The 23,365-nt window shown below is 37.6% G+C and overlaps 2 protein-coding genes across 2 annotated transcripts; both read right to left on the reverse strand.

The window, feature by feature from the left end:
* Nucleotides 1-1,710: 1,710 nt before the first annotated feature.
* LOC113664539 (ryncolin-1) lies at nt 1,711-4,322 on the reverse strand. The gene is made up of 3 exons (XM_027180151.2): nt 4,040-4,322; nt 2,976-3,359; nt 1,711-2,237 (listed from the first exon to the last, which is right to left on the reverse strand). The coding sequence occupies exons 1-3, from the start codon at nt 4,293-4,295 to the stop codon at nt 1,972-1,974; spliced, it is 906 nt and encodes a 301-aa protein (XP_027035952.2). The 5' UTR covers nt 4,296-4,322; the 3' UTR covers nt 1,711-1,971.
* A 1,272-nt stretch (nt 4,323-5,594) lies between these two features.
* Nucleotides 5,595-20,532, reverse strand: LOC113664538 (uncharacterized). Its single transcript, XM_089196919.1, has 22 exons — nt 20,315-20,532; nt 19,858-19,929; nt 19,548-19,671; nt 16,785-16,858; nt 15,941-16,062; nt 15,464-15,623; nt 14,816-14,982; nt 14,050-14,123; nt 13,838-13,960; nt 13,238-13,353; nt 12,675-12,814; nt 12,121-12,233; nt 11,728-11,840; nt 11,170-11,260; nt 10,836-10,963; nt 10,464-10,550; nt 9,840-9,948; nt 9,313-9,650; nt 8,084-8,548; nt 7,123-7,455; nt 6,508-6,799; nt 5,595-6,104 (listed from the first exon to the last, which is right to left on the reverse strand). Exons 1-22 carry the CDS (start codon nt 20,435-20,437, stop codon nt 5,950-5,952), a joined length of 3,519 nt encoding a protein of 1,172 aa, XP_089053045.1. The 5' UTR covers nt 20,438-20,532; the 3' UTR covers nt 5,595-5,949.
* Between the last annotated feature and the right edge of the window lie 2,833 nt (nt 20,533-23,365).

The raw sequence follows: 23,365 nt of genomic DNA on the forward strand, positions 1-23,365 counted from the left end.
AAAGATTGTGTGGGCTGGAGGTGGGATGGGTAGAGGTCATTAGGCAGACAGTGTCCTTTTTGTTGGTGTGGGTGTGTGTGTGTGTTTGTGGGGCCGGTTCCTCATGTAAGCCAATGACAATATAAGGCACATATGTAAAAATCAGTGTGTGTACACCCCTGAACCTTGAAAATATATCAAGTCGAAGGAACAGTTTTGGTCTCGGTTCGCATTTTTCTCATCAAAATGAACACATATCGGTTAAAAAGATGAAACTCATGGCCCATGTGCAAAGCTGTCAATTGTTTCTCGAATACTGCGCGTGTTGTAGTGGCATCTCACTTACATCTACATCTACACCTACTTTTATTGAGTCAGTAAATTCTGTGTTTGTGATCAAGAAACGGGCAAGGAATATATGCAAACAATCGTGAAAGATGATCGCGGAAAAGCGATTGCGTGACGCTCGGTAAGTTGTAAGATGACATGTTATCACGTATCAAACCAAAAAACAGTATAAATTCTGTCTGCATTTTGTACCCGGTCTACAATCTACATTTTGTACCTAGTCTGCATTTTGTACGCGGTCTGTAGTCTGCATTTTGTACTGACCGCGGTCTGCAGTCTGCATTTTGTACTGACCGGATTAGTATTACTGTTTTTGTTTGAGCGAGCCTTAAGTCCGAAATATTGGGTCTCGAAAAAAAATTTTAGTGAGACTATCTTAGCCGCTTCGATTGATGTCTGGGCTATATATTTAAGAGCTCCCGAGGACAAGCACAATGATAGAGCAATGATCACTTTATACCAAATGAAGACGAACACAAATGTACAGCTGAACAATAAGGCTGCCTCTAATACCCCTCTGCGTGGTCATAACGTGTGTTGAAATGAATCTGCTACGGGTCTAAGTGTGAACATTTCGGCCTCTAAATTCAAGTTGCCTTTTCGGAAGTTCGGAAATGTGATTTGTTGATATTATTTTCATTAAATCATACAAACATTTCATTTCTTTCCACGCGAGTTTCTGAGCTTCATCGAAATTATGTGACTTTTACTAAGTGGGGAGGGGTAGAATACGAGACTACTTCTGATCACGGTCCACAATGCAACTTCCGTCCAGGGAATACAACTTCCGCCCGGGGAATACAACTTCCGTCAACGGTCGACAACTTTCGTCAACATCTGCTTCACCACAATAACTCATTCATTGCTTTCAGCACGAACGAGTTAAAACTGAGAGGACTAAGGAGGAGGGGGGGGGGGGGGGGGCTCCCACTATTGTTTAGGTGCGTAAGTTACTTTTCGTAATGAGCAAATACAGACTATTGAAGTGATTCAAGTTTCCCACGAAAGGATAGACGAAGGAAGCCCTAATTGTTGTTTCTCAAAGCATCTCCAAAGGATGAACCTTTTGATGATTGTATCAAGATGAAACACGATGTAAAGGGTCAGAATCAATTCAGGTTCGACTGTGAACTCAATTGGTCAGGTGACCAATGGATTTTCAAAACCCTTGATAGCAGGCTATGGTTAATTTGCGTTGCGATCCTTTTCAATGATCTTCTGTCAGTAATCAAAAGGCTTGGATCAGAAATAAAGATTCCGCTGCCCCTTTTGCTGTTGTTAGTTGACTAAAAGTTGGATAATGAGCTCGAAATTTCTGTTGCGTGATACTGCGAGAGCGAATGGGCGAATCGTTTCGACATAAATCTGCCAATCGTTGAAAAATTAACTGGACAGGTTCAGGTTTTATTATTTTTCTCACAACCACACATACAATAGATAGAGACTAGCGTAAGAAAACATCCTTAAAAGTCAATGAGAAGAGCAAAGTAAAGCAAAACCAATGCAAACTTCATATTGCTTTCGACTCTCAATTGAAATAGCTCTAATCTTATTTGATAGCAATTTTATTGTAAAAAAACCGTTCAGATATCCATTTATGATCACGTTACAAACAACTTATCAAAATCACAGCAGCAGTTTCCACTATAAACTACTCGGTCTTATTTTCATTTCAGCGCGTTTCAAGGAATACTTATAACCCTTCCAAGCTTGCCAGTTGACACCGTCAGCATAAGATGAGTGCTTGCCATGATAATAAAACCCATTTAGGTTGGATGAGTGGCAGCCTGTGTACCACCAGGCACCTTTGTAAGACACAGCACAGCTGATGCCTCCATTATTATCATTATCTTGATCTCTGGTGGAAAATGCTGCATCACGGTGGCCACTCAAAGAATCTCCAGCATCTCCTGTAGTAACAAATCAGGCTGAAAGTTAATTTTTAAACTGAAAAGGAAAGGAAGGAAATTGGAACTTATCAGGTTTTTGAAAATCCTGAGAAAAAATATGAGGTTTCGAAAAGTGAAATACGGAAAATGCCTGCAACCAGCATACACCCAGAATTCACAGCTAGGAGAGTGCAGGAGATGAGCATTTTAAAGTACAACTTTTTACATTTTCAAAAGAGAAACATAACCGTTCGTCCCACGATGTGGTCATTTGCATTTCTTATTTGAAAGTGCTATTTACCACGATGACTAACCAAAACCTATTTTAAGATATTTTGCATTTTGTTAAAAACAAATTTCATTACAGTTGAGTTTTCGTTAGACTTAACTTTTCTGTCCTTGAGTTTTGTACATTCTTGGCCTTCTTCAACGAAGATTTTAGAGGCCTTATTAGGCAAACAGCAGCTTCGCGAAGCTTAATCAGGACAATTTGAAACTCGCTTGAAAAAATACATAGCTCAATGTCTTTTTCACATCTCCGAATTCAGAGTTCAATTTTCAAAATATGTTGAGGCTTTTATTCGGGGGTGTGCGAGTGTGTATGGGTGGGGAGGTGTTGTTATTACCCATCTCTCGTGGTTAAATGTCAATGAAAATCAGTAAGCTACGTGACTATAAGTAAAGTTATTTGAGTAATTCAAAGCATCAAAAATGAAATTCAAGGTATTCCTGATATTACAAAAGAGAAAGAAAACCGACCTGAATAAGTCCCGATGCTCAGCTGGTACTTCGTCTTCTCGCTTGTGACTGAAAACATGTCGTATTCGGCGTAAGCTGTTTTTCCTTCAGTGTCCTCCATGTCCACTCGAAGCCTATATCTCTCACTATTTGTGATTCGGTTAATCTTGTCCAGTCCAAGCCAAAACTCCCCATTCAGGTTACCAAAGCCATTCTTATAGTCAGCCCAGTCGCGGTAGAAATCAACCGAGCCATCCTGTCTCTTCTGGAACACAGTCCATCCACCACCGGCTGTTGTTTGGTCACAGTACACTTCAAAGGCACCTGCACCATCAGGGTCAACTGTATAGACACCGCTGATTTTTTGTCCAGATTTAAAAATCTCCACACAGCTTCGGGGCTTTCCTATGATACAAGAAGATTTAGTTGACTAAACATGAGAATTTGTCTCAAATCTTTAATTTACTGAAAAGAAAAAACAGAAAAAAAAACAAAAACATGAATCCGGATTATATTACTTTAACATGGGATTTAAAACCTACAAAAATATCAAAATCAGGCGGAGATGGAGATGGAGGGGGGTCCCTTCCACGCTTGTTTAGGAGCGTAAGCCAGATTAAGAATAAGACGTGCTACTGCTGACAACGGGAATTGCTCCCGCTGCCAAGTCAAAAATTACAATCTAGTTGCCTCCAATCGCTTGCCAGATTCGAGGATCTCGTTGCGGTTAACCGTAAGCCGTATAACGAACAAACAATTAAGCCGTTAGCCGTAAAGATTGTCCAATTTTAACCGTAAGTCGTAAAAAGAGTTAACCGTAAAACATATTCTGGAGACCACAATGGAGAGATACTAACTGTAAATTGACCAAACTTTTCACTTTAAGCCAAAAAAGCCATCACCCCATTGAGAGCCTCAAATTTAGTGCGAATCGGTTAATCATTAGGGCTTGAAGTAGATCGTAAAGAATAGTATTTGAACATTATGCCAGTAGAGCAATAGGAAGCAAAAGAACGATATACAACAGGTTATGCCGGGTGAATTTCTTCGTGAGCCAAAAAAATTATGAATTGTGTCACACTAACCATCTAAATTAGTCTTGTTGTCTTTCGTCAGAAGAGCCACCTGCTTCTGTAATTCTTCTAACTGCCTCTTTACGTCAACAAGAAGGTTTTCAACTTTCTTGTTTGGTCCAGCGTAGAAACTGTTGTAGTTGTTTATGTTGCATGATTTGCCCTGACTGGGACGAAGGGTTTGTTTTTGAGTACGTCCAGAATTAATCCCAACATCTTGACTGTTCACTGACACAAGAACTGCGAATAAGGCAAACAACCGAAGCATTTTGAGACGTGCTTTGCAGCCAACAATGACAGCTCTCTGTTTTGAACCTGTTTTGTAGGTAAGAGCAACTGAAAAGCGCTTTAACATGTCATGTAATGAACCTTTCCTTTGCTGAAACGGGATTACTTAACCGCTGGACATGTTCTCAATCTGAGATAACATCTCTCTTATCTATACTTTAAGGTGCGAACACATCGTTAACTCAGTCCCTGGAAAGTCCTAGAAGGTCGATAACATCACGATTTAAGACCGTTTTCCGCGCTAGATATACATAAATCCGATCATTAAGATAAATGCAGACACGTTCCGCGTTTCTTGTCACGTTTGGCCTGTTGTGAAAATCTCAGTCAAAGCCTCTCGTGTTGGTTAAATGCAATCGGTGTCCATCCGTATCCTCACTTGCAACCGTTTCCTTTCGGTTTACAATCCCATTTTGGTGTTTATCTATTTCATTAAGGTAGCACTTTGCGATTGTCTTTCCCATTAAGATGGGCTAATTTGGCTCGTAGTAACAAACGACCACGACCACGACCACGAATGTTGTGCAATGCACTTTAATCCTTTTCCGGTTCAAAAATGATTCACTTGTGACTTCCCCTCTTAGGTTCAATAGATTATCCAAGAAAATAGCTGAAGAGGATAGTGAAGCTTATTAGTCGCACTCAGTGGGTGTAATCTTGGTATAAAACCAACTGATTATCTTTAGTAATTTGCAAGAGAGTGTACGAAATTATAAGATGTTCAGAGTTTCACTACCGCCAAGTCATAAGATCGTCTTTAAAATGATTACGTTTCTTAACCTACGCCAATTAAGCAATGAGCTGTCAAGATAAGATTTCCTGCCAAAAGCACGTCCAACAATGAGTCCTATCACAGAAACAGTTGTTTACACCGACTTCTTGATCCCTCTGCATGTACTTCTAACATCATAGCTATGAAGCCAATTTAATTACGGCTAGAAAAAAAAAACGCCTGTAATCTCAGGTATCGAAGGTGATTTGTGAAGATAAGAAAAATAATGACGGAAAAATCCTCATGCATATCGTTAGGACATATTTTTAACGTTTCGTAGACTGAAGAATATCATATTCTCGCCTTATCGTGAAATTTCCGCCTCACTGACATACACATTGAACAGAGAGGAACAAAAATATTCATGAATAAGTCTTTAAAAAGGCGTGTTGTATTCATTCTTCCAGGCGTACCAGCTGAAAGCTTTAAAAAGAGTCACAAAGTTTTGCCGAGATATTTTCAAGGACTCAAAGCTTTTTCCAGTATATTAAATCCATGCTTTTTGAGTTCATTTGTAAGAAATTTTTCATATTTTAATTTTTTTGATAGAATTTGAATAACGTAGATATTACAATTATAATCCTCTTTTAAAATCTTTAAATTCTCAGTTCGTTAGAATCAAAAGAAGCAGTTCCGAGACATCAGGGAAAAAAATAGATGTCAAAGACATGATATCTACATGAGTTATGATGTCACGTAGCGAATAATCCACTCGACGTTTCCAGTTCATCAAAGCAATCTCTGACCAAATTATCGTTAAAAAGTACAGGAAGCAGAGGATTCAAAGGAGTCAGGTTCAAGCCTCGTTTGCCTCAAAAAATCAAGGCCAAAATTAAGAGCTGCAGTGGCTTTCATTCTCATGTCATCTTAAGACAGCCACACATTGTTTCATCACCGCGTCGTTTAACAGTCTGTTATTGGACTTGATTGACATATCAAACTCGGTTCCACCAAAGCTGACGTGCATCAGGCATATCCCACACTCCATCACGGTACCAGCAAATATTGTTTTCGTGCCTAGAAAAGAATGACGGAATTTGTAAAGTAATGTTTGTTTTTATCGAAATTTATGTTTGTTCCCTTTTTTTTTTCTGTCAACTATTTTGCAACCTTTAGTTTTGCCTCGCACAAACGTAAACCTTCGGAGACAGTTATCACACCTCTTCAAACAAGACCAACTAATAATTGTTTACCATAACTTGATTAACGTTCTGGTTTCTTTAACACGATAGAGGGGTAGGAATCATCATGGGTTCTCATTACAACGAGAGCAACGATAAGCAACCATAAGCAACCATACCCATAACAACTTGGGGCTGTGTTAACTTCTTTAAGTCCTTTTAAATCATCGCTAAAACGTTCGATAAGTTTTGCTTAAAATTAGCCACAAGTCAGCTGCGACACAGAAAAGACTTCTCACCTATTAAATCCACCTGGTGAAATCTCAGCACATCTCTCACTCTTTCTGCGAATTCTTGGCAAGTTTTCAAAGAGCTCGGAATTTTCTGTTTCTTTTCAAACGAAGCTTCAGCCCATTTTTCTCCGTACTCCTCTGTGGTTATTACAAGCGGCCGCAAAATATCACTTATGCTCAAAGTGTGATTAAAGAACAAATGTTTCAATGTTTTGTTAGGATCTTTGTAAGAGATCTTACCACCAAAGTTCATGTGCAGCGCTGGAGACTTATATTTCAAAACAACTCGGTGCCTTACCTAACAATAAAATATAAAAGCATTAAAATCATCACCTGACTTTCAGTTTACAGTATACTTGTGGATAACTCTTTAGAAACTGTTGGTTTTTGACTCTGTAATGGAAAACTCAGGAATGACTCTAGAAGTCGGGGGCTCCAATGGTTAAGAAAGCTCGAACCGCTCTTTCTTGTCTTAAGAGACTGCAAGACTAATTTTTACCTCAAAAAATAAATCGAATATTATCAAAGTTGTTTTCTTCATCTTTTAAATTAGTAAACAACGAAAAAGTAAGAAAAAAACTAACATTTATTATCAATTAAACACGATAATAAAAGTATTACCCATTCTAGAGGTCCGATGCTTTCATCATGAAGATTGCTATTTGACGAAGAATCAAACGATCCAATTAGATTCGAGGGCGGTTGTAACACACTGCTGACGTTATGGATCGGGACGTTTGCTTGATTCTGATTGGTAAAGTAAAGAACCAATACAAGTTCTAAAGGTTTCCAAACTTTTTGAAGAGTCACACGCAGATTGCTATCAAAACACAATTCAAAAACTTCCGCAGAATGCGGGAAGTTAATCAAATCTTCCGGCAAAGATGCAGATGGCGTCCCTTTAAGCTCCAATCGGAGATGTTCCGAGATCTCCTCATCAAGTAACGGTGTATTCTGAAAATAGAGAAAATATATGAATAGATTAAGAAGTGACCCAAATGTTCCTACCGCCGACTACCAGAGATTCTTCCCTTTCTGCAGCATAAAGCGACAAGAAGTATTCCTACTTCTTTTAGATCGCATGCCAACCCTCTACAGGTCACCTTGACCCATTTAGAGGCATTGACAGGTCACTGCTACCTACTAAGAGGCCTTGCTGGAGAGCTACATTGTGAGAGTATCCTGTCTGTTAAAAACAAAACTCAAAAAGCTCCTACGATCACAGTCTCCTCGCTATTTAGGATTTCACGCAAGAAACAACCTACAAAACATATTCTTGATTCCTCGAAAAAGATGGAACTCCACGACTCCCTCGTTCGTTATCTGATTCTTTACTTACTTTAGATCTCTTTCATAATGGAGGCCACCATTGGCATGATTTTCATTCTCGTTTTAGAAATGCATACAAATTACCCTTCTCGGTCTCACCCTTGAGAAAAAGCATTCAACATGTTGTCGAGTCTAGAGCGGCTAATTAACGTTAATAAAAACCAAAAGTTACAATATACTGCTTGCTTAACACTCTGAAAACTTTTTAAAAAAACCATTAGCTAAAGAAAATATGTGTGAGCCAACAACATACCTTTTGGACAGCTTTATGACAATCCTCTTGCTCTCTTTGGGTTACAACCATGAAAGAGTCTGAATCGACTGCCTCTTGGGAATACCATGACCTAACTTCGTCACGTGAAGATGGTTTGTCTTCAGTATCGTTTAAAGACGAAATAAGATCATTCTCGAGGGAAGAAGAGTCGTCTTTTGCAACATCACAAACATCGCTGTTTTCAACATCAAGGAGTAGGTCCATATTTGATTTATCAGGAGCTTTTAAACTTGTTTCAGATGAGTAAATCGCTCTACCGTTTGCTGAAGACAATCCAGGATCAGCAGCTGATGTCCTTGGTTTGCCTTGAGTTTTAGTGATTTTATTGACAAGAACCCTTCCTGAAGATAAACGTGGTTTCTCTGTGACACCACTGAAGAGCTGCGCAGCCAGTTGCTGTTTACGAACATCTTCGTGACGAGTCACAGGAGAAGCAGAGCCAACCTAGGAAAATTAAACCGGTCAAACCAGGTTTTTGATGGGTAAATCGATTGCAAAGTTAGAAAGCACTGTTTTATCTTGGCTCATAAACGGCACAGTTTGAAAACTGGTTTATCTCTGGTTTATCTCCTTCTCGTCAACCTGTCTCGTCCCAATCTCTTCTTGTTTAAAGCTCTCGCTCCGTAAGTAATTTCAAAGTAAATTCTTTTAAAACAAAATAAAAAGGTTCCGACCGCAACTCAATAAGTAGTTTAATTAATCAGAGAGTAGTGTTGCAAACAAACAAGAAATGGAAACTAACAGCTGCATTCAAAGAAAAAACACAAGTATATGGTGGTCAAAAAACAACATATGAACTTCCTTTTCTTTTCCTTATATTGGGGCCATATAAGGATAGGGGCAAGACTTGATTTTTTTTTTTTTGATTGTGCCATTAATCCATATTAGATAATTTAAAATTGAGGTAGTATGATTTCCTGGTTTTGATTTCGATGTGAGAGGTTCTGTCGTAGTTTTATTTAATTTATTTGAAGCTTTATTTGAAGGTATTTAGAGTAATTCTGTTGCTGTACGTCCAAAATCTAATGCCGAGGCAAATAATGTAAACATTACCAGTCGGAATACGGAAATTCCAACCACAAAGTGAAGAGGATTTCAACATGTTTCAAAACCCTTCGAACATGTCGTAGTCACATAGACAATCAGTCGATAAAATAGAACTTACAAAGGGAACTATCATGGCAAAAAAGGCGCAAACAAAATCTCACCTCAGCTTGACTCCTGGGAGCTATTTGTCTGTCAGACCCCGAGCTCCGCGACGACGAGTCAGATTTACTACTAGACTCCACGGATCCAGACTGAGCACGATCTTTTGTATAGCCCCCAGGCCCCCAAACAGCCTGTCCGGCAAAGAGTTTGGTACTTGTAGGAGGCACTTCCTTGACCTGCGAGAGAGCTGTATCTTTCATTTTAGTTTCCTTGTTTCTTGGCTTGGTTTTCTTCTGTGTTGCGGTGCTTACAACAGGTTCTGCTGGCGGCTTCCTTGGCTGTTCCATGGGATTCTCGTAAGGTGTGAATTTAAGAGTTGGCTCTGACTCAGAAACATCTACAGCACGCACAAAAAGAAAGATGACTCTAACGCTTATCTATGACCACTCTTCAGCACATATTATAATTAAGAATGAATTAGAGAGCGTGTGCAATTTTTTTTCCAAGCTGATCCCATTCTAAACCGCTATAACAAAGCATAACTGAAAGTTAACTAATCTTTTTGAGTACACTATGCCGTGCAAACCTTTAATTCTTGCGTCTGTCCTTCGTTCGCTTACGGCTTTGTATGGAGAAGCTCCTTTGGAAAGAGCTTCCGATACTACATCATCCAAGAAAGACAGTGACTCGTCTACCTGAAATTTTCAATGAAACGAACAAAATTACGCGAAAAAGAAGACAAAAAAAGCTGACATGAATGTGTTTAACATTTAGTAATTCGGACATTTGGTAAACATTGCTGTATATTAAATATTCTTCGATCATGAAAAAGTCTGAGCGCGGGCAAAGTAGTAAATAGCGTGACTAATGTTTCGACAGCGGAAGTCAATATCACGGCCCACTGAAAAGGTGTTTGACAGGAAAGTGTTCAAAGTCTTGTTCGTCAAAAATATTTGGTCATTTTTTTGTTTGCCTAATTGGTAGACTATGGTTGTTCGCGTCGATATTGATTGTTTGGTTTCTATCTGTCGGTAAAGCTGCTCGTCCTGTTTGGTTCTATACTGGCTATTCCGTGCCGGCGGTTCTTAACATTTAGCAAGGCGAGTTTGCTCAATGTGGAAATCAATGTTCTTCTAATATTAAAGCAATAGATGGTTACCAAGAATGTTTCTCCTTAATTTATCATAATTGTAAATACTACACGACTCACCTCCAGATCCTCACAGCAGCCATCAATGGGAAGAACGCTTTGCATAAGGAATGTGTTTTGAGAAAGCTCTTGAATCTCCGAACAACGCTAAGAGAAAATATATATGCAAAACAAATTGCTCAGTGAAGAACAAAACAACAAAAGAAAACGCGTTCGATCTCTGAATTTCTGAGGGAATACTGACTCCAAAATCTAGGAAAAGTTGAGGATGCCGGGTCTTCGTAAGATTCAGTTTCGAATGGTTAGTGTCACAAGAGTTCTGAACACCATGAATAAACTAAAGCTAAACAGTACTTGCGCAAGAGAGTCACACAGGACACATAGTGCTACACTGTACCTCACAAGAAAGCTTCCAGTGAATCATATACCAACCTGTCTGAGTTCAACATCCACACCACCCATGTGTTTTTCTAACATATCTCTTGTAGCAGCATGCATCTGTCCAATCTGCGACGTCAGTTTTCCAACAGCGGTCACAATCCAAGCTTTAGTGCTGGGATCTACATCAATCAAGCAATGTCTTAACATGTTGCAACTGCTATATGAACTACTAATTGATACGAGGGTCTGAGCCAACAGTAACGTCAAACCGATGTCAAACAAGGAAAGCGCTAAATATCCCTTAGCGCAAATCACAATACGAGTCTACGATCTCTGAAATTTGAGCGTACAGTAGTTTTAAGAGCAAAAATCAGTCTGGTTTTACCTTCAAACTTCCTCTCCATCAAAGAGAACAGCTGCTCAAGTACGAATGCCGGTTCATAGTCCGGAGCTGTGTAAGAATATTCACCCAGCACCTTCAGGGGAACAGCATACATTTTTAAACCCAACAACGATTCAATCAAATAAGATACCTTAAGTCATACAATACGATAATTACATTCATTTGGAAACTTCACCATTTAGACTTTGACTGATTAGGAACTCACAGAAATTTGCAAATCTCAAGTAATGAAAGTTTTTCATTTTCGAAAGAAACCTGGGACTACACATAACGTTCTGCGTTACTTCGCTGTGCATTTGATCGGAAAACACTTTCGACCATCTCTTCACTTAAAAAAAATCTCACCTCAAAAATCGCTCAGCTTAAAAAAATTTTAAAAAAAAGATACCAATCTAACACCAATCGTGAATCGGTCGCTGACACTTTCTTGTACTCTGCCTTCTCTGTTGACAACGTTCGTCATTTGTGACTGAAAACAACCAATCGTAAGCTGCAAGACAGCAACATGCAACACAAGTGTAGTCTTGTAATCAAACTCACCCAGCAAATAATCCAAACTAGAATATCTGGTAAAACAGGTTTTTCAAGTAGGTCAATGTAGCTAAGCACTGCAAATCGACGCATTTCATTGTCTGCTTCTTCGTCTTCATTCCCTGCAAAGAGAAACGTGAGAGAAAAGCTGAGGTACTGTACATAAGCATTTTCCATAAAAAAGACCCTTCAGATTCAAAATTCAACGAGGCTTGAACGTGGCTTTTCGGTAAACGGTTGAACACTACTACACAAAGAGCCAACGTTATTCCATGTTATCGTGAACGTTGTTGCTTTTATTGTTTCTCCCGTAATCCCCGCAATAACAGTCATTACAAGTTAAAACAGGTTTTAGATGTGCATACAAGTGTTAAGATTATGTTTATTTAGAGCATGGCATACCTTCCGCTAGAAGACGCATCAAGTTGTGTGCCACGCCCTCTCTGACCAGAGATCCACCAAGTTCAAACACTTCATTGATGGTCAGGATAAACCACGTATTGTCCGGCGCATATGTGAGTAGTGTCAAGGATACAACACAGACTGAAAGACGATGTTATTCAGCGAATGACACACGAATTCCGAATTCTCACAATAGGAGCCGAACCTACGGCCTTCCGATTAGTACCTCCGGTGCTTTACGGAAGTACAAATCATTTGTAATGATAATCAGACACCTTCAGGTATTTATTATATAACCTAAAGAACCACTCAGATCACAGGGCCGCTCAAACAAGAAAGTAACCAACAATTCTATAATGACCTCATTGCGGTTAACCCAATCCTATCTTTTTTACATCGTCAAACTACATTAACCGTAATAAATACGGATTTCTCTCTCAACAACGCGACACAAAGTTCATTTTTTAGTTCCTTCGTTACATTTCTCTTATCTTAAAAATTCGGCACGCTAAAGAAATTAAAGGTGACTGGTTCACTGTGGTTTAAAAGGATATCTTTCAGCAAGCTCTGTTATCCTGTCCACCAATTCTGTTCTGAAATATGAATCGGTTGTTGACTTTAAATAAGATAACAGTTTCTCGCAAACTGTTTCAACGTTTGACGCATTTGTGATATGGCATAAGAGATCCAAAGTCTAGAAAGAAAACAAATATAAATTTTTTAGAAGGTCATAAGTACATACGACAGAATTTCGCATGTATCTTGCTTGACTCTACTAATTCATCTCAAACAAAAATCGACATCTGCAGGTATTTCGAATGAATGTATGTTGGGATGGGTACGAACCGACTCAAACTGGTTACGATTCGACTGACGTCGGGTACGAAACGACTGAATATCGAATTATTGATACGATGTAGTTATCAGTAATGAGTTCTGGTGGATTTTAGCTTTGAAATAACAAACAGTACTTCATTCCATTCCTCGCTCTACCTTTTCCCTTGAACTCCCGATTCTACCCGCCAGTTGTTGTGTGTGTTTTTGTTTTTGTTTTTTTTTTCTTTTTGCAAATGAGTTTCAAGAATTTGAAGTAACAACTTCCTCATGAGCAGTATACCTTTCTTTTCAGCGTCTCATCAGGGTCGTCAAGGCAGTCAATAACAATGCGCTGGTAAGACGGCTCCATGACAAAACCACTTCCCATTTGGATTAGGGAAGTTAGAATGTTTATGCCTGTGAAACAGAGCAAATAAACCTATAGACAATGAGCATAATTCTCCTCTTTCCCTGTTGAATCTGTCACGCACTAAAGGAGATCTGTCTTAGGGCTTAAGTTCAATATTGACAAACAAAATGCTACATTCACAAAAACCATAATTTTCCGCAGCCATCTTCGAATACACTCCCATCTTCTTTTTGTTTTTCACGTCAGCCGGATCCACGGCCGTGTAACCAACAAACATAAATGGATGAACATAAAGGCGATCTTCGCGGTAATAAACACTACTTAAGCAGTAGTGAAAAAAAAAGCCTGAGAAAAGAAATTGAGGCCTGTATGAAGTTTGACCCCAGGTTCATGTTAATCACTTCTGGGAGTTAAAGGTTTAAGATATGAATATGAAAGCAACCTTGGAAGTACTAAACACCACTTAAGCAGCGCTGAAAATAAGGCCTTCAGTTAAAATCAAAGAATATTTCATTAAATCGAATAACTTACCAAGGTATTTGATATCATTTGTTTTTGCTACAAGAAACAATCCAACACATTTAGCGGCCTTATCAATCAAACTCTTGTCGGGATAAATGCTTGTTATTGTCCTTGTACACTCGTAGCCCACAGCTGAATGAACAAAAAAAGAAATTAGCATTTCAAAGTGCTCACTTCTCAGAGGTCAGTTATGAGATATTAACTTCTCTAGATTAGCTTACCATAACTTATGAGAGAGTTGGTATGTAGCTTTGACAGAGTGGATCCTAATATTGGGTACAATTTCTTGCTAGTTCTAGAGGGAAAAAAAAGAACTTATCAATTGGAGGAAAAATCTAACAACATAAAAGAAAAACTATAAAGCATGTGTAAAATTATAATTTTTTCCTAAATACAACATACTGTAAACACCAGCAAGTAAGCCACAAGAGCAGATAAGCCACACTTTGAGTTTGGCAGCTCGAATTTTGAAAACATATCTTTTGAAAAAAAAATCAAAATAAATAATAAGTAAAGTCTTGAGAAAGTTGCTTTGGTCAGTTGCTTCATAAAATATATCAAGTGCATTACACACAGTCATGTTAAGTCACTTACTTTGAAAACAGGGAATACTACGAATCCTTACCTATAGATTTTTCAGTCTGTAATAGTAGGAACCGCATATATCAACCCCCTTATTTTTGATCTTACTCTCAGTATGACATTCACCCAACATTTTTTTCATTTTCTGTCAGACTAAATTCAGTAATGAAGTGGAATGCTTCAATTAACCACCAACAATATCATACCATATTCTTCCCTCTCCATCATTTTTCTTGTCTTCTTTTTTCAAAAATCTTTTGTTCCCTCTTTTTACTTCCATGCTTCAACTCTTACTTCTCAAATTTATTGATAACCTCTCTCCTAAAACTGAGCCAATTTTTAACTTTAATTATCAATGGCCACACAGCTGCAGGCTATTTATACTGTAAATGCATAAAGACCTACTTTTGATCATCTGCTCCAAGCAATGCCATTAGTCGCAAATTCTTCATCTGAATCCAAGGTGCTGCTACTCCATGATAATCATACTCTTTTGCAATTTTTCCTTCTAGTACAGCCTTCTGTAGGCTGATAAACCCTGACACAAGGTCCTTGTATCCAGAAGGGTTGACCTGACAGGATGACAAGTAACTTGCTGATGCTGTTTTGTCAAAGTTTTTTGTTAAAGTGCTTTGAAAATACAGTATTTGTGAAGGAGACAAGATTTACCCCTAAGACAAGTCTCATACTTTAAACTGGTTTAAATTTGTGTATACAATGCAGTACAACTCAGAGGTAGATGGCCAACACACATGCAAAACCTTGATGTTTTTTGCATTTTGCACAAAAAAAACCACATGTCAAATCGCATGTCTTGAGTGTGTTTTTGCTTTTGTTACTCTACACAGTCTGCTTGCTTTGTTTTGCATTGTTTTGAAGAAAAAAAAAATTCCGACCTGTGTATGTGTATGAGTGCTATGCATAAGTAAAACTTTTAAATGCCTTTGAGGTGTTACAACCAAAGTCAGCTCAAAACTGAGACAAGTTGCTACAAAATGTTCTCTATGTTAGTCTGTCTCAATCTTTACCACTGTGGCCCCTTCTCCAACATACCTTGACCAATTCATAGAAGACATGCAGTGAAGATGACACCACACCAGGATCTTTGTCACAAATAGCTTTCATGGCAAGCTCTTTCACATTAGGAATAGCTGAGGGATTTTTCCTGTGCAGATTCTGTAATGCCATCACTGCTTTCTTCCGTATAATATCTCTATCAGTAAATGAAAGACAATGTCTTCACTTGAAAATAATTTCATTGTCAGTAGCATCTGTTAAAAAAACAGAACATGGCCTATTTCACCAGTTGCAGCCTCTTAATGATAAATACATAAAGCTTCTGATGAGAAGTCATTTGCTAATATGGAAAATATTAGATTACAAAAAAATCAATGCACACTGTCTCTGCCAATCCACATTATGCAATTTCACCTCACACTAGATAAACAGTTACAATACAATTATAAATCAAAATTCTGTTAAGTTTGTGTTAACTACATGCTGCACACAAACTTGACATTCAATACAAACCTTTTATTCTGAACCAGTTCTAGGACTTGTGGAAGCAAGGCAGGCATCATGTCTTTGTTAATCAACTTACATAGAACTGTAAGTGCATAGCACACTTCTGCAACATTTGTACTGTGCAGATCCTAAAAATACAAATACAATATACTAACTTTAATTTAAAATGGTTGTAATTTCTCCATATACATAATGACTAGTTAAATATGCTACTAATATGGTAGATTATATCAAATTAGTAATTTAGTTGACTAATCATGAAAATTATGTTATGTCTTTCCTGAAAATATGCACCAAGTATTAACTCAACCACTTCACTATAAAGCTTGATTGTCCCTGTGAGATTAAAGTCTTGTAGAGGACAGTTATTGGTAGAAATGACCCTTGATTCAACAACTTGATCAGAACTACAGTGTAGTAGTGAGTGACATTTTCACAACTTGAGCACTCTAACTTGTGCTGAATGATGTTTTCACAACCTGAAGGGAGACTAGCATTGGTATACAGGTACCAAAATGCACATGATTTCAAGTGCAGTTTTGAATGAATAAGCATAAGTAACTTTTTTTTTATACATATTGTTGTCAGATGATCCACTATCCATAAAATTTCTACAGGAGAGTCACAAACTTTGAAATCAGTGATAGCAATGTTGACAAATGCACCTGGCCAGTATATTCATATCAGTAACAGAATTATGAGGAAATGTCACATGCATACTTTTTACCTCAATGGCAATTGCAAAACAGTTAAATTAACATAGTGCAGACATTTACTTGTAAGTGCTCTGTAGTAGCACTCAAGGCTGTTGTTTCAAGTGACACAGATACATGTAAACCATGACACAAACCTTTTGGATTGTGTTGATCAGCAATACAATAAGTTCATGGTTTTCATGGAGAAACAGCGATACAGCTAGGTAACCTGTAATAACACGCAAAATGTATAGAGAACAGTATTAACACTATAGGAAATGTATAGAGAACAGTATCAACACCATAGGAAATGTAGAGAGAACAGTATCAACACCATAGGAAATGTATAGAGAACAGTATCAACACCATGGGAAATGTAGAGAGAACAGTATTAACACCATAGGAAATATGTAGAGAACAGTATTAACACCATAGGAAATGTATATAGAACAGTATTAACACCATAGGAAACGTATAGAGAACAGTATCAACACCATAGGAATTATGTATAGAGAACAGTATTAACACCATAGGAAATGTATAGAGAACAGTATTAGCACCATAGGAATTATGTATAGAGAACAGTATCAAAACCATAAGAAATGTATAGAGAACAGTATCAACACCATAGGAAATGTAGAGAGAGCAGTATCAACACCATAGGAAATGTATAGAGAACAGTATCAACACCATAGGAAATGTATAGAGAACAGTATCAACACCATAGGAAATGTATAGAGAACAGTATCAACACCATGGGAAATGTAGAGAGAACAGTATTAACACCATAGGAAATGTAGAGAGAACAGTATCAACACCATGGGAAATGTAGAGAGAACAGTATCAACACCATAGGAAATGTATAGAGAACAGTATCAACACCATGGGAAATGTAGGGAGAACAGTATTAACACCATAGGAAATGTAGAGAGAACAGTATCAACACCATGGGAAATGTATATAGAACAGTATTAACACCATAGGAAACGTATAGAGAACAGTATCAACACCATAGGAATTATGTATAGAGAACAGTATTAACACCATAGGAAATGTATAGAGAACAGTATCAACACCATAAGAAATGTATAGAGAACAGTATCAACACCATAGGAAATGTATAGAGAACAGTATTAACACCATAGGAAATGTATAGAGAACAGTATTAACACCATAGGAAATGTATAGAGAACAGTATTAACACCATAAGAAATGTATAGAGAACAGTATCAACACCATAGGAAATGTATAGAGAACAGTATCAACACCATAGGAAATGTAGAGAGAACAGTATCAACACCATAGGAAATGTATAGAGAACAGTATCAACACCATAGGAAATGTATAGAGAACAGTATCAACACCATAGGAAATGTAGAGAGAACAGTATCAACACCATAGGAAATGTATAGAGAACAGTATCAACACCATGGGAAATGTAGAGAGAACAGTATTAACACCATAGGAAATATATAGAGAACAATATTAACACCATGGGAAATGTAGAGAGAACAGTATTAACACCATAGGAAATATATAGAGAACAGTATTAACACCATAAGAAATGTATAGAGAACAGTATTAACACCATAGGAAATGTATAGAGAACAGTATTAACACCATAGGAAATGTATAGAGAACAGTATTAACATCATAGGAATTATGTATAGAGAACAGTATTAACACCATGGGAAATGTATATACAACAGTATCATCACCATAGGAAATGTATAGAGAACAGTATCAACACCATAGGAAATGTATAGAGAACAGTATCAACACCATGGGAAATGTAGAGAGAACAGTATTAACACCATAGGAAATATATAGAGAACAATATTAACACCATGGGAAATGTAGAGAGAACAGTATTAACACCATAGGAAATATATAGAGAACAGTATTAACACCATAAGAAATGTATAGAGAACAGTATTAACACCATAGGAAATGTATAGAGAACAGTATTAACACCATAGGAAATGTATAGAGAACAGTATTAACACCATAGGAAATGTATAGAGAACAGTATTAACACCATAGGAATTATGTATAGAGAACAGTATTAACACCATGGGAAATGTATATACAACAGTATCATCACCATAGGAAATGTATAGAGAACAGTATCAACACCATAGGAAATGTATAGAGAACAGTATGAACGCCATAGGAAATGTATAGAGAACAGTATCAACACCATGGGAAATGTATATAGAACAGTATTAACACCATAGGAAATGTAGAGAGAACAGTATCAACACCATGGGAAATGTATATAGAACAGTATTAACACCATAGGAAATGTAGAGAGAACAGTATCAACACCATGGGAAATGTATATAGAACAGTATTAACACCATAGGAAATGTATAGAGAACAGTATGAACACCATAGGAAACGTATAGAGAACAGTATGAACGCCATAGGAAATGTAGAGAGAACAGTATCATCACCATAGGAAATGTATAGAGAACAGTATCATCACCATAGGAAATGTATAGAGAACAGTATTAACACTATAGGAAACGTATAGAGAACAGTATGAACGCCATAGGAAACGTATAGAGAACAGTATTAACACCATGGGAAATGTAGAGAGAACAGTATCAACACCATATGAAATGCATAGCAAACAGTGATAGAACTATAGGAAATGTATAGAGAACAATAATAGAACTATACGAAATTATAAAGAACAGATAGGGATTAAAAGAAAAAAAAGAGAGTGGGATGGGGTATTGTTGTATATGTAGAGTAGAGGCAAAGTTTTACCATTGAAGACTCTGAGGTTTAAATAACCTGTTAAATAAGCTTCCCTTTGACCAAAAGACTACAGGATTGCAGCTAATTATTTTTACATTTGACTCACTTGCTAAATTCACTCTCTCTTTTAGGTACACTAACTTGTTGCTTACCAACCCTCTTGTACAAAAGGTTTGACTGCTGCGCAAACTTGATGGCTTCAATGTAACCAATGGATGCATCATGACCCAGCATTTCACAGTAGATAAGACGCACAAGATACTCTCGCATTTGCTTCTGGAGAACAACACCACATAGTAGAGATTCATTTAATTCATAATGTTGAAGCATCCCATTAATGAATTTTTTGTGATTTCTCTCTTGGACTTACACCTGTAAGCTTACATTATGTAAATTCAAAGTATGGTTTCATGTAGTCCAGTAAATTTCATCAACACGTAAATAAAAACGGAACTAACTTACCGCTGAAGTGTCTGGTTGAATTAATTTCTCTTTTAATACAGCAAGTTCTTTCCTGGCGATTCTATCCTCTTCCTAAACAAGGAGAGCCTCAATAAATTCACCTGTTTCATTTTTCACTTAAATGATCTTCAAAGGAAAACAAAAGCTGCAACGGTTAGTGGCCGAATACACTTTCATCCTCTTTACAAATTACTTGAAGTATCTGATTCTTTTCCACTGAAATACAAATTCCAGAGGAGCAGTGACAAAAATTACTCTGAAAATGTAAAACTGAGCACTGTCACGCCAATTTGACTTTCACGTACACTTAGCATCACAGAAATAGTGCATCTGCAACAAAGAAGTCTGCAACATTTTTTCTACTTGAGCGGTAGTGAGGATTGAAAATTAAACTTAGATAACTTATTTCTTACTTTCAATCAACGTGCAAAGGACCAAAATGATGTAATGCACTCGCCTGTTTTGACTTTGCTTCTCCGATAGCTCTCACCAAGCTTTCAAAGGCTCTCGAACTGCTGGAATTTGGTCCATAGTACCCGGAGATAAAACTTGGAAGACTCCCTGAACCTTTAGAGGCCATTTCTCACCTTCTGACTGCAGGCAATTGCCTGATCTGCTCTATATCTAAAATTCCCTAACCAGCCGCCATTTTGTATTGTATAGCTGCCGCTGACCAAGAAATGAGGCAGACCTTCTCGGAACTACCCATGTGTTACTCCCCAAAAAATGTCACGTCCAGGATAGATTTCACGATCCTAACGCAAACTGTTGCTACTTCATTAACCAAGGCATTTTAGAGCGAATATCCCCTCAAAAAAGGGAAAGAGATAATCTTAGCATGGTAATGGTGGTAATGATGCCTTTGCTGGGGCAAGATAATTCTTGGACTCGTTAACGTCACGCTATCTCGATGCGAAACAAACATTGTTACTGCGATGATCACATTTCACTTTCATTGTTATCATCGTGATTACTATCATCTCTTTTCCTTTCCAATTCAAGTCTTACTCACAAACTACCGGGACACTCGAAAATCTAACTTAAAAGTTCTTTATTGCAAACGTACGTTGTATGAAGAGCGTTTTCTTAAAGGGTGAAATTCTCACTTGATTTCAACTTTACAAGATGCAATCGTGTTCGCTGGATCATCGCAGACAATGAATACCCTTAGGAAATTTCGTGGAGATATTCATAGCGGATATCTAACGTATTTGATATCACTGTTCCAAGATTAGATATGTAATGTTCCCTTTTCGGTCTTCTGATTCCAATATGTCTAATGTTTACTTTCACGCATTGTAGCTGTAGAAGTAAAACTTCCATTACCCCCCGGTCTGTTAACCATGGTCGTTTTTAATATGAGAAAAAAGTCGGAATCCATCTTAAAGACCTTTAATGACTCGGGCGAAAGAACAAAATGCAGTGCGAAAAAACAAGCAGAAACATTTCCTCACGCTTAATTAAAATGCACCCTCGTAAGTAGCAGGACAAATAATGTGAGGTAAACATGACATGAAAACATGATAAGGCTACGAGTTCGGTGACTATGTTGTTTTTTGTTGTTGTTGTTTTTTCTTAAATTAAAATGAAAACAACTTTTTCTGTTTATTGTTTCTTAAGTATGGTTTAACTGTTGTCGAGCTCTTTAGTCGGATCGTCTTGAATCTCATATACACACCCAGCCTTAGCTAAAAGAACAGACTGCCCAATTAACTATTCACGAGAATACTTCACGACATGAAAATGAAATATTTACATTCAGTAAATGTAAAAACATTGACTGTCTACACTTATGTCTGCGTTTCTTTCAAAAAGAGAAATGGAAGTTAACGAAGAGTTTGAGGACGACCGAAATATTTCAATGATAATTGGGTAACAGTGTAATTGATCTGATACATGTAGAGTTTGATCAACGAAATCATTAGTTTGGTACGCTCTTTATTCGCGCACTAGCCACTCATCATCGACCATCGAAAGAGAAAAGGAAAATTATGTTATTTGGCAAGGAAACCAAATCTTTAGGACAGTGAACGAAAGTAGTTTATTACCTAGGTAGTATACGTTGTACGTAAATTTTGGCCTGACTTTTGCCAGAGAACCAAATGGTGATTTTCTCGTGAAAGAACGGGTGACTCAATCATTTTCTAAGAACAGCGGGTTTTCAAGCAGATGAATTTAAACAAAAGTGTATGGTTAATTTAATTGATTACAGCAGTTCGATAAAACTGAAAGGAGGAACAATAACAGTTGTAGTTAAATAGGGACCACAGTAACGAGCTATTTGATCCCCTCTTTACAACAATTTTATGATTTGCTCGTTTCGTAAATTCCACATTTTCGTTTCTCAAATTACAGCTTTCCATTTTTCAAATTATAGATTCTAAGTTCATGTCGCAAATTGCAGATATTCAGTTCTTTTCGATTAGATCGTTTTGCAATTTACAGTAAGCCCTCGCTACGAATCATTTACTCTCGAAACGTCAGTTTTAGAAACTCTTTACAGTGACTAATTTACATTATCAACTCAGTTGATAAACCAAATAATTTGTCTCTTTAAACAAAATACAGTTTTGCCGGGAAGGATATGCACAAGTTTAACCTTCGTAAATCGAATTTATCAAGTTGAACAAAACTTGCTAGAAATCTAATCTTAAATTTAGCTTCAGTGATGCGTTTTGCTTTGTTTTGTTTTGCTTTTGTTTGTTTGGTTTTCTTATGACATAGTTGACTACATAACAATAAGTGGGTGGATCAGTCGATAATTCGCGAGATATCATGAAGTCATAACAAATTACAAGAGTTGGTGTGGTAAAACTGATACGAGTCAGGTGAAGTAAAACGTCGACTGTGTACACGTCTGTGTTGCTTTCGAAAAAGTAGCTCACTAAGAGAACGCATGATTATTAGGGAAAGAGTCAACTTGAACGAACTCGGAAATGCCGTCGAAGTGGCTTTATATCCTTTCTTAGTTCACGGGCATCTACGGCTCGAGCTGTAATTCTTCAGTTTGATAGACCAGTAATTCAATGCATCAATTTATTTATGCAATGTCAGGAAGTGTACACGGTACATGCCAACCAGGTCTTACTGTTTGGACCGACTAGCGGCCAAGCACGAATTGCGGACTTATATTAGGTCACATGATCAGTAGCACATGTTTTAGTGCGAGAGTAATTTCGTGTCAGGACCTTGGGTGCAGTGTTCATTTTGATTGTTGAAGTTTTGTGCTTTCCTACCCGTTTATCGCATAGAAATATGTAAGTACATGTGCCTCGTTTTGCAGTTTCGCTTTCGCCCAGTGAGTTGTTAATTTAGGTTCTCGTTTTCAGTTTTTACCGTAGGTGTACGAAGATCAAGTCAAAACAAGACGCAATGTCAAATGGTGAAAATGTTTAAATTAAAAAGAAGGTTTACTCAATCATGGAATGACTTGTATTGGTGCGGCTACGCGTAAAAGAGTTCTCTGCATATCGTCCCCAACACTTACAGTAACGGGGGAAATAAAACC

Source organism: Pocillopora damicornis, chromosome 2 (assembly GCF_964200805.1).
Source record: "Pocillopora damicornis chromosome 2, jaPocDami1.2, whole genome shotgun sequence".
Lineage (NCBI taxonomy): Eukaryota > Metazoa > Cnidaria > Anthozoa > Scleractinia > Pocilloporidae > Pocillopora > Pocillopora damicornis.

What these genes read in the sequence shown, in the direction of transcription:
- LOC113664539 (XM_027180151.2), bottom strand. Translation starts at nt 4,295, where the DNA reads ATGCTTCGGTTGTTTGCCTTATTCGCAGTTCTTGTGTCAGTGAACAGT. An exon ending in CAACAAGACTAATTTAGATG is followed by an intron (nt 3,360 to 4,039) that starts GTTAGTGTGACA and finishes CTTGTATCATAG; the next exon opens with GAAAGCCCCGAAGCTGTGTG. An exon ending in GAGCATCGGGACTTATTCAG is followed by an intron (nt 2,238 to 2,975) that starts GTCGGTTTTCTT and finishes TTGTTACTACAG; the next exon opens with GAGATGCTGGAGATTCTTTG.
- LOC113664538 (XM_089196919.1), bottom strand. Translation starts at nt 20,437, where the DNA reads ATGGCCTCTAAAGGTTCAGGGAGTCTTCCAAGTTTTATCTCCGGGTAC. An exon ending in TTCAACCAGACACTTCAGCG is followed by an intron (nt 19,672 to 19,857) that starts GTAAGTTAGTTC and finishes GTTGTTCTCCAG; the next exon opens with AAGCAAATGCGAGAGTATCT. An exon ending in GATGGAGAGGAAGTTTGAAG is followed by an intron (nt 10,964 to 11,169) that starts GTAAAACCAGAC and finishes TGATTGATGTAG; the next exon opens with ATCCCAGCACTAAAGCTTGG.